At 42.0% G+C, this 12,077-nt stretch overlaps 1 protein-coding gene across 1 annotated transcript in view; it reads right to left on the minus strand.

The window, feature by feature from the left end:
- LOC134080462 (NACHT, LRR and PYD domains-containing protein 3-like) overlaps nucleotides 1-7,655 on the minus strand; it is a 15,076-nt gene extending 7,421 nt beyond the window's left edge. Inside the window, exons 1-4 of the mRNA XM_062536922.1 lie at nucleotides 7,475-7,655; nucleotides 4,999-5,098; nucleotides 2,866-4,629; nucleotides 228-404 (exon numbers count right to left, since the gene is read on the minus strand). Coding sequence (XP_062392906.1) covers nucleotides 228-404; nucleotides 2,866-4,629; nucleotides 4,999-5,066 — 2,009 coding nt within the window. The 5' untranslated portion in view covers nucleotides 5,067-5,098; nucleotides 7,475-7,655. The remainder of the gene's footprint in view (nucleotides 1-227; nucleotides 405-2,865; nucleotides 4,630-4,998; nucleotides 5,099-7,474) is intronic.
- Between the last annotated feature and the right edge of the window lie 4,422 nt (nucleotides 7,656-12,077).

Here is a 12,077-nt window from a genome sequence, read left to right on the forward strand (position 1 = left end):
CACACACACACACACACACACACACACACACACACAATTCTGCTGTCCTGTAGAATTACTCAGACACACACCTATAACTACACTCACCTATACACATTACACACACACACACTGTGTCCTTTAGAATTACTCCCAGACACACATCTATAACTACACACACACACACACACACACACACACACACACACACACACACACACACACACTCTACATGAAGTGATGCTTACTCTAGTTCCTCCAGTTTGCAGTTGTGATGACAAAGAGCAGAACATAAAAGTTCCACTCCTGAGTCCAGCAGCTTATTCCAACCCAGGTCTAGGACTCTGAGATTTGATGAGTGTGATGTCTTCAGTGCAGAGGCCAGATAGGAACAGCTCTTATCGCTCAGATCACACTCATACAGCCTGAAACAGAGTTAAACATCTGAATATTAATCACCAATCCTCTACTCTCTCACACTTTCAATCACACACATACACACACACACACATACACACATACACACACACACACACACACACACACACACACACACACACACACACACACACACACACACACACACACAGTCACATCCACACATTATACACACTCTACCTCCAAAACACACACCAACACCACACACTCACAGAACCCCCCCCCCACACACACACACACCTTACCAAACACACTCACACTCCACACACACAAACACACACAAATTGCCTCCTCCACACGCCTACATACACACACTCTGCCTCCACATGCCCACACACACACACACACACACACACACACACACAGTTAACAGGATTTTATTATTTCACCATATATCATTCTGTGTGTGAGGGTCCTCTGTCAGAAATGTGGACTTATTGCTGAGTTTCCTTATTGAGATATGTTTTTTTGGAAAATATTGTCTATAAATCCAATGAATTTGTACTGGATCTGCACTACCACTTTACGCCACATGTGGTGCTCTTTCAATACATGTAAGAGTCAAAGACATACTTGTTTGCTGCACAATGTGCACTTATCCAATTTACAGTAAACACACATTTTAAGGTTGAATATTTGAATTAGGTCCATGTAACACTCTTATCAGTTCAATCTTCTATCCAAAACGTACAAATCTGAAAATTGGAAAATTGGTATTTCAATTTCCTAATATTGTGTCTTTTGTTCGCCAGGTAAATACGTCGGTAAGATTTTGGAGTCGTTTTTTTTATTTTGCATGTGTTGAGCTTGATAGAAGCCAAACATCGCGATCAGCAGGCGACTTGTTGCGTTTCCATGGGCTTTAAAGGGATATTCCGCCATTTTTGATAATAAGCTCATTTTCCACCTCCACTCGAGCAAAACAATTGATATTGGCCGTGGGTTATACTGTATAATCGAACAGCTAAGGGGCGTTGTTAGGCAGGACGTGAAGCGGAGCTGTTCGATTATACAGTATAACCCACGGACTCGAGTGGCTTATTGCTTTTCTAAAACGATACCTACGTCCATCTAGCAAGATTTCATGAAACGAAGGCACAGCAACGACAATGTAACGATGTATTCATGGATAATCTTTCTTCCGCCAAAAAATATATTCCCTCCTTTGCCATGCAACAACAGGCGCAGCCACTCTAACTTTTGTGCTAGTTTTTGTGGTAGCGCATTACTATAGAACGAAATGCGGTCAAGGTGTGAGTTTATCATGATATTTACACCGGCATCGAATGCGATTCAGCCAATCACAATCAAGGACCAGCACTATCCGTTTTAGAAACAAATTTTAGCTTCAGCCTAGCATAGATCAATTGAATCGGATTAGACTGTTAGCATCTCGCCTGCTAGCATCATGTTTAGAAGCGACTAAGATTTCCGGTAATTTTCTCATTTAAAATGTGTATCTTCTCAAGTTATAAAGTGCAATAATAGGCCAGTCAATCTAGCGTTTGACCCATAACTAATTGCAACAGTAATCATTCCAAGTTTTTGTGATCCCTAGGTATATCTAATTAACATATCAAAACTCTACCCGTTTATATTTAGTGGAACATACTTTTTTTCAATGTCAAAGGTAGCAATTTCCAATGCATTTTGCCATTGGGATTTACTACTGGTGAAATGGGTAAAATTTTAAACTATAGATATCAAATTGAAACTTTCACAGTTGTTTACTCACATTAAGGCAAATATTTTTTGTATTGCAAGTTTTCTGAAATGTGATGTTTAGATATGCAAATGAGACCAGTTTTACCTAAATATGCAATAATTTGCATATATTTCTAGAAATCTAAATCTGAACAATAGGTACAGTCAGCTTCAAAATAATTGCTGCATTTTGCTTCTATATTGGATACCAAAAGCCTATGCAAAGGGAATATTAGATATTACTTCATATCACCTCAGAAATGAAGAAATCAAGTCAAGTCAAAATCAATGCGTTTCAATGGAAGTACATTATAGAACAGATGATTTTCAATGATATGGTATGATGGAAGTATCTCAAGTCACATGCCAAGTCACATAAGGAAGATATTGACCTTTAGACAACATATCAAGTGAGTTGGCATGCACTGAGATACTTCCATCATACCATATCATTGATATAAATGGGTAGATTTTTAATATGTGATGCAGGAGGGTTTAAGGATCAATAAAAAGTATGAATCATTACTATTGCAATTAGTTTAAGTTTTGGCCCTTTTTTGAGCTAGATTGACTGGCCTATAAGACCAACTGAAAATGAAACCTGGCGTTGTTCTAGGCTGATTTGACATGGAACTATACACTCTCATCTGGCGTAATAATCAAGGGAAGTTGCAAACGTACCATGGGCGCAGTGATATCACGCACTACTTCCTGCTTGTTGCCTATGGGCACAGTAAAACCTACCCGGCATATGTGGATGTAGTGACCACTGGCAGCAGCTTCTGAAGAACTTCATCTGGACTGAGCAGTTCAGTCTGATCTTCCTCTGGTGTCTTTATGTACTTCTGCAGGTCGAACTCAGCCAGCTGCTCTTCTGACATCTTACATCCAAATGTCTTAGTCTCCCACTGTCCTGGTGAGAGCATGTGTACAAGCAGAGTTCCTGAGCTGCTTTTCTCCTCCACTACAGCATGGTGATTCAGCTCATTCAGACAGTAGAACAGGTTGATCCTTCTGGCTGAGCTCCTCTGATCTCTGATATTTTGTTTCACATACTGGACTGTTTGCTCTGAGCTATATGATTGGCTACTGCTCTGTGGCAGTAGGCGCTTTAAGATATTCTGATTGGACTCCAGTGAGAGGCCCAGAAGGAAGCGGAGGAAAAGGTCCAGATGTCCATTCTTACTCTGTAAGGCCAGGTCCACTGCAGTCTTGTGTAGGTCAAGAAGTGTTGCAGCTCTGAACAGAGCAGAGAGCTGAGAGGTTTGCTGTTGGTCAGGCATGTTTCTCTGTCTGTTGCTGAAGCAGAGGAACACATACAGAGCTGCAAGAAACTCCTGGATGCTCAGATGCACAAAGCTGAACACCTTCCCAGACTCCTCTCTGAAGATCTGAGTACACACTCCTGAGTACACTGATGCTTCTGTGACATCAATGCCACACTCTCTCAGGTCTTCCTCATAGAAGATCAGATTGCCTTCCTCCAGCTGTTTGAAAGCCAGTTTCCCCAGTTTGAAAATCACCTCTTCATCTGTCTCTTTTCTCTCTGTGAACTTGTCCCTTTCTATGCTTGTCTGAATGACCAGAAAGAGTGTGTACATTTGAGTCAGAGTCCTTGGCATTTCTGCTTTGTCTGATTTTTTTTCTACCACTGTGGCTGAAATCCAGCAGAAGACTGGAATATGGCACATGATGTAGAGGCTTCTGGATGTCTTCAGGTGTGTGATTGCTTTGCTGACCAGGTTCTCATCACCAATTCTCTTCCTAAAGTACTCCTCTTTCTGTGGGTCATTGAATCCCCTTATTTCTGTCATCTGGTCCACACAGTCAGGAGGGATCTGATTGGCTGCTGCTGGTCGGGTGGTGATCCAGAGGAGAGAAGAGGGAAGCAGATTCCCCTTGATGAGGTTTGTCAGCAGCACGTCCACTGAGGCTGGCTCTGTCACATCACAACAGGTTGGGTTGGAGTGGAAATCTAGAGGAAGTCGACACTCATCCAGACCGTCAAAGATGAACATGACTCTGTGCTCTGAGCTAGTAAAGACTCTGGGATCTTTGATTTCTGGGAAAAAGTGCTGAATAAGACCCACCAGACTGAGTTTCTTCTCCTTCGTCAGGTTCAGGTCCCGGAAAGGAAGGGGAAATATGAAGTGGACATCCTGATTGGCTGTTCCTTCAGCCCAATCCAGATTGAACTTCTGCACTGAGACCGTTTTCCCAATGCCAGCCACTCCCTTAGTCAGCACTGTTCTGATGGGTTTGACTTGTCCAGATAAGGGTTTAAAGATATCACTGCATTTGATTGGTGTATCTTGTGCTGCTTCTCTCCAGGATGCCCTCTCTATCTGTTTGACCTCATGTTCATCATTGACCTCTCCTCTCCCCCCCTCTGTGATGTAGAGGTCTGTGTAGATCTCATGGAGGAGTCTGGTGTCTCCCTGGTTTTGGCTTCCCTCAATCAGACACTGAAACTTCTTCTGTAGGTGGGATTTGTGGATCTGCTGATATCTGTGTGTGAAGACCAAAACACATGATCTAACACCAAATCAAACCATTCATGGCACACTTGCATACAAGCCCTGACCATAATCAGATGTGTGTGTCTTATACTGCCACTTACTGGTAACATGGTGGTACTACAACATTCACTACTTCATAAGAAAACACATTAGTTAATCCGGCCCTGACCATAATTAGAAGTATGTGTCTTATACTGCCACTTACTGGTCACATGGTGGTACTACAACATTCACTACCTCGTAAGTTTAACCAGCTTCATGGAAAGTGAAGCACCTATAATACCAAGCTCCAGGTGAACTCAACATGTCTGTACTGATGATTGTATTTCCTGTGGGAATCTCACACACTGATACTCACCTCTGACCAGCAGGAACACTTCCTTCTCCAGAGTGGAGTGGTGGATCCATGGACTGGTCACTCTTCATGGACACACAACTCAGCACGGGAGAATGTGGAGCTGTATTTTACACACACAGATACACACACACACAGAGAGAGAGAGAGAGAGAGAGAGGGAGAGAGAGAGAGATATGCTATTAGAAGCCTCGACTGGTAAACCCAGCCCGATCTGGTGATTGGATTTGGCCCTGCAGCTCAGGTTGGAAACCTGCATATTTATCTCTCCTGCTTCCGGTCCCCTTTTGCTGGAGCCAATCACAAACTGGCTCATCCACACGGATCCTTGGTCTGATTGGTTGAAGGACTATCCAACCGTAGGCCTACAGTCATTTGAACTATGGCCATTGATCACGCCTCGCCACTCCCCTGATTCCTTAATAATGAATCTCAAAAGATTGAGCTCTGGAGTTAACCAGGCTATTAAAACCATCTCCTTAATAATGAATCTCAAAAGGTTGAGCTCTGGAGTTAACCAGGCTATTAAAACCATCTCCTTAATAATGAATCTCAAAAGATTGAGCTCTGGAGTTAACCAGGCTATTAAAACCATCTCCTTAATAATGAATCTCAAAAGATTGAGCTTGCTCTGGAGTTAGCCAGGCTATTAAAACTATCTCCTTAATGATGAATCTCAAAAGATTGAGCTTGGTCTGGAGTTAGCCAGGCTATTCAAACCATCTCCTTCATAATGAATCTCAAAAGATTGAGCTTGGTCTGGAGTTAGCCAGGCTATTCAAACCATCTCCCTAATAATGAATCTCAAAAGATTGAGCTCTTTAGTTAACCAGGCTATTAAAACCATCTCCTTACCAAACTATTCTCAATTGATTGTATGGCACTTTTTCGCGAAGAATCCATTTCTGCTTGGGATATTTTCACGCATAGTTGAGACAATTTGCATATTTGAACATATTCGCTTTTATTCTCTATTTTTGGCCATATCCTCTCTGTACAACACTTTGGTCAGTGGAAACTTTTTAAATTGTGCTCTGTAAATTCAATGTAGGCCTACTTTACTTTTTACTTTACTTTATTAGCGAATAAATGCATATTAATGCATACGGGTAGGCTATATTGTATTGACTAATTTGCATACAATAATAGGCTAACTATATTAATAGGCTACATGTGGCTATCATTTCATTGACTAATTTGAATACAATAATGTGTCTGTGAAGAAATCTTCTTGTGTTCATGCTGTGTTGTAACTGTTCTTCCTCTAAGGAATAGTTCGGAATTGTGGACATAGGACCTCATTTCCAACTTATCCGGGGTGATATACAGTACAGTAGGTCTGCTCTCATAAAGCGTTTCAGCTGTTCGGAGTAGAGAGCCGAAGTCACGCCCTTCTACTTCCGGTGTATGGGACCTATTTTACGATTTTTTATGCATGGGAGTCAATGGAGAGATAACAATTATTTTTTGATCCCGTTCGAGTTGGACCGTGCATTTCACATATGATGTGTGGGAATTTAAAAGATAATTTTTCACATTAATAAAGTTCTGTTTTTCATTAGACTTTAAAAGTTATCTAAGTTTTGTGCGAATCCGTTCAGTGGACTACATTTCTCGTCTCAAACGATGCACGTCACCAACTGAGCCACCAACTAGCAAACGAGAGGCTGGCTAGTTAGCTAGCTATTATGCTAGTTAACGGTTACATCTTGCTGCCAGCTAAGTCACTTAACAGTAGTGTTTGTACAGTCTATGAATGAAATACAACTTATCTGATGTGTTTAATCCTCTGACTCATGATATTTTCATCGGCAAGGGGGAAGCTCAAATAAGACCTGTTGCTGGCGCCCGTGGCTGTGAATTGGTCTAACGTCACTAACGCGACTGATGTGTTTGTAGTCGTTGGAAACACGATCTTTCACAATGTTGTAATTCACTAGTTACGACATACTTTTCAAATGTCTTTACATGAAAATTTGTCATTAAAATTGACAAACATCATATGGGTAATTCAAGGCACAAGACAATCGGGACCAGAAAATAATTTATATTTCTCCATTGACTGCCATTGAAAAAAAATCCAAAGATAGGTCCCATGGAGGCAATCGGAAGGGGCGGGACTTCGGCTCTCTGTTGCCTCCCGCTGACAACATTGTGGCTTCCGCATATGTAACTTCACTCGGCCAATTGCTTTATAGATACACACAGCCTCTGTAGCCTACGTAGCCTCATCTCCGATACAGAATCCTACAAAGCGGCAGGCATACGTTATTCTCGGGATAATCCTTAATTAAAACGAGAATCAACAGAGCCTGCTGACAAAAAGTGTAGCCCGTTCACCCATCCGGCCCATCGTGTCCATACCGACAGATAAACACGAGGCTACATTGTCCCGTTGTGTTGTAGTGCTATAGCCTATGAAACCAGGCGCGTTGAAGAACAGATTAAGCCGTTGACTGTCTAATGCTGATTAACTTACCAGGTATATTTTCAACTGCTTGATCATCGAGGCGACTATTGTAGTTTTAGGGGAGGGAACGTGACGCGCGTAGTCACGCCTCCAGTTGGTTATGGTTAAATGCAGACGCCTTTGTCCAAAGCGACATACATCAGTAGGGCCTACAAGCAAGCATAACGAAAATAAACAATGAATATATGGGAGAATAGTAAAAAAAAAAAAAAAAACACAATAGTCATTTAATCAATCATAGCAATAACTATGGAATGTAGCAATAATAAAAGAACACTGTAAATTTAATCAATAACCTAATGAAAACAAAACACTATAGGCTACAAACCATGATCTTAAGATGTGTTTAATACACTACACTACAGTAAGTGCATATAGATATGCCTTAAGACCCCTCTTGAAAGATGCAAAGCTATTGTGTGCACAAAGAGTACTGGGCAACTCTCTCCACCAACATGGAACCACCGATGAAAATAAATCTGAATTTGACCTAGCGTTTATAGTTGGTCAACACAACAGATGCTCATCAGAAGACCAAAGTGGGCGGTTGGGAATGTACATCTTGATCTTTGAGTTCAAATAGCAGGGAGCAGACCCAGTCAGTGTCCTATAGGCTATAAACATTGCCATGACGACTAGGGTGATCCAGTCAGTGTCCTATAGGCTATAAACATTGCCATGATGTAAGACTAGGGTGATCCAGTCTGTGTCCTATAGGCTATAAACATTGCCATGATGTAAGACTAGGGTGATCCAGTCAGTGTCCTATAGGCTATAAACATTGCCATGACGACTAGGGTGATCCAGTCAGTGTCCTATAGGCTATAAACATTGCCATGACGACTAGGGTGATCCAGTCAGTGTCCTATAGGCCATAAACATTGCCATGACTAGGGTGACAGCAAAGACTAGGGTGACAGCAAATACTTTTTCTGTATTTCTGCAAAGGGTAGATCAGTTAATATCAGTTAGGCTAATATAGCTGACATGTTGATGCTAAAGTTAGAAGAACATTAAAAAATGTTATGTAGTTTTTACTACAAATTGGAAAAAAGTCAGACTAAATGAAGTGGCTCTTTCAAATGGGCAATTATCAAATTGAATGGGCTTTATGAATGGGCCTGGCATCTTGTTTTCACTGCTATATGCCTTAAATATGTTGATGGTTATGTCATATCTCAATCTGTCCATTTCATTCCAGAAAAGGTTTTGGTCTAAGTATTTGTAAAAACAAAACAAAGTACTCAGTGTGGCCAGTAGATGGCAGGCTGTAACAACATTTTATCAAGAGCCTTTGTGTGTGTGTGTGTGTGTGTGTGTGTGTGTGTGTGTGTGGCCAGTAGTTTGCAGGCTGTAACAAGATTGTAAATAATGTGCCTGGAGCAGCTGGACTGGGTGGACCTGCCAGATATACTGCTGATTGGACTTCACCCTGCAGCTCAGGCTGGACACCTGCACATCTAACTCTCCTGCTTCCTGTAACAACATCCTGTCCTGTCCTGTCCATCACAAACGCGGGCGGGTGGGCGATAGCCTACCAACTGTGGGCGATGCTTCCGACTGCCGAGCTGCTGCCTGGACTGAGTCTGTCTGAATCGAGCAGCGCGTAACGTTGGAGGCCAGGGACAAAATGTTGCTAACCTGCAGGGTCGCTCTCGACTTCAAGCTGCTCGGTGCATCTGCTGCTTGTGCCTCTGCTTCTGGTGCTCTCCAGACGGCCTGCCTAGCGACTGAATTCCGCCGGGTTGGTCTGATCAGCTACGGGATGTGCATCATCTATTGCCCTGGGACTTTTATCGGCCGTCTACTGATGCAGTCATTTGGACTAATAAGTTGGCGTGGACTTTTCTGATTTAGTTTGCTTTTATTATTTATTTGATCTGTGTTTGTTTTTGTCCGTCTTGTAATGTCTTGGTGTCTTGGCGTCACGGGTACGCTGGCGATTACGCCGCTCCGTCCGGCATCTTTTGTCTTGTGCCAACTTTGTCTTTTGAGTGTTTGTCTGTGTTGTTTTTATTATTTGTTGATTTTTGTCTGATGTCTGTGTTTGTAGGCTATGTCTTGTGCCACGGGTACGCTGGCTAGTACGCCGCTCCGTACGGCATTTCTTTATGTAGCGATTTGTTATTTTTTAAATTTGTTTGTTTGTCTTGGTGTCACGCTTGGTGGGCACGCTGGCGACTACGCCGCTCCGTCTAGCCTCTGTTGTCTTATGTACCCTATGTTTCTTGTTTGTCTGACTGTTTGTTTTACAGCACTTTGGTCAACTGTGGTTGTTTTTTAAAGTGCTCTATAAATAAATTGACATTGACATTGACATTGACAAACTAGCTTCTTATATCCACCAGCTTATTACTACAGTAACAGTTAACCTGCACATCTAGCTCTCCTGCTTCCTGTAACAACATCCTGTCCTGTCCATCACAAACTAGCTTCTCATATCCACCAGCTTATTACTACAGTAACAGTTAAGCTGCACATCTAACTCTCCTGCTTCCTGTAACAACATCCTGTCCTGTCCTGTCCTGTCCATCACAAACTAGCTTCTCATATCCACCAGCTTATTACTACAGTAACAGTTAAGCTGCACATCTAACTCTCCTGCTTCCTGTAACAACATCCTGTCCTGTCCTGTCCATCACAAACTAGCTTCTCATATCCACCAGCTTATTACTACAGTAACAGTTAAGCTGCACATCTAGCTCTCCTGCTTCCTGTAACAACATCCTGTACTGTCCTGTCCTGTCCGTCACAAACTAGCTTCTCATATCCACCAGCTTATTACTACAGTAACAGTTAACCTGCACATAGCTCTCCTGCTTCCTGTAACAACATCCTGTCCTGTCCGTCACAAACTAGCTTCTCATATCCACCAGCTTATTACTACAGTAACAGTTAACCTGCACATCTAGAGTAGCTCTCCTGCTTCCTGTAACAACACCCTGTCCTGTCCTGTCCTGTCCGTCACAAACTAGCTTCTCATATCCACCAGCTTATTACTACAGTAACAGTTAACCTGCACATCTAGAGTAGCTCTCCTGCTTCCTGTAACAACATCCTGTCCTGTCCTGTCCTGTCCATCACAAACTAGCTTCTCATATCCACCAGCTTATTACTACAGTAACAGATCTACTGCTGATTGGATTTCACCAGGCTGGAAACACAGCTGTCATCAGGGATTTTCGAAGTCTCGGAAGTTCTTTTTCAACCATGTGTGCCTAATATAACACAACAGAATTTGAATTTCACTCCGAAACTTGCTATAGAAGATCGTTGAAGACCAGTAACCACTCGGTGAGCTGCACACTTTTAAAAACAAACGTTTAGGGGTGTTTTAAGGTCAGAATAGAGCGTGCACAAAGCGAGCATTGAAAGCCATACAGAGCTCCATTCTAAATCTGACAAATTCCACAAACAGGCTCAATCGTCGAAATGTCGGTGTCTAACACTCGTTTTCATGCTAGGCAATACAGAAAACGGGCTTCAAGTGTTAAATACCAAACTATTCCTTTAAGCACATGGAAGCTCTTCACCCTGCAGCTCCGACTGGAAACCTGCACATCTAGCTCTTCTGCTTCCTGTCCACGTTTACAGCAACCAATCTCAAACTAGCTTATTCACCAGGCGCAGCCGGATCATTGGTCTGATTGGTTGAAGGACTATCCAAGCAAAGTCACTTGAACTATGCCCATTGATCGAGTGATTACCCCTATTGTGTAGCAGAAATACAGCACAGACATCCCAGACTAATGTTCAATCTCAAAAAATTGAGCTTGATCTGGTGATAGCCAGGCTGTGTATCAGGTGATTCCGTGTCAAATCAGGACACTTTCAGACCTCATCGGCACAGATTTGAAACTTGGTATGCTGATTTAGTCGTATGAGAAACTGTCATAAATCAATTTGGATGTTTCTTGCATCAATATTAAGGGATATTCAGACTAAAAAAGTTTGAATAAATTGGGGCGGGGACTATACCTTTGACTTGTTGTATCTCCTTTACTGTAAGTCACACATAAATGGTTCTTATGTAGTTGGAAAGCTCTTTTCCAGCTCTATATTTTATATAGACAGCATACAATACCCAAAATGAAAGGTAGCTGAGTTAACAGAGATTAAAATATTAAAAATGTGATAGGAAAAAATTATATTTTACATTTCTTCATTTTTCCCCCTAAAGCTAACCTGTTATGTCATTGACATCTCCAGAAAATGTGGTCTGTGGTTTTTGAGGCATTGCAGAGATATTGTGACCTATAAGATGACATCACATAGGTTCCAGTCCCTAATGGGCCACTTTGACATTAAACTGTATTGCAAACACAGGTGTAACTAATTCAGTTAAATAAGTTTTCAGCTATTCTGAACTTGCATTGATTCATTCAGACATAAAACATTATTTTATGCTTAAAATGGATAAAGAAATATAGAAACCAGCTATGGCAAAACACCACACACACACACACACACACACACACACACACACACACACACACACACACACACACACACACACACACACACACACACACACACACACACACACACACACACACACACACTGTCTGGGGTGGAACCAATGAAAGCAGGGAGACAGAGAAGAGTCTTTATC

The sequence above is a fragment of the Sardina pilchardus genome, chromosome 1 (genome assembly GCF_963854185.1).
Source record: "Sardina pilchardus chromosome 1, fSarPil1.1, whole genome shotgun sequence".
Taxonomy (NCBI): Eukaryota; Metazoa; Chordata; class Actinopteri; order Clupeiformes; family Clupeidae; genus Sardina; species Sardina pilchardus.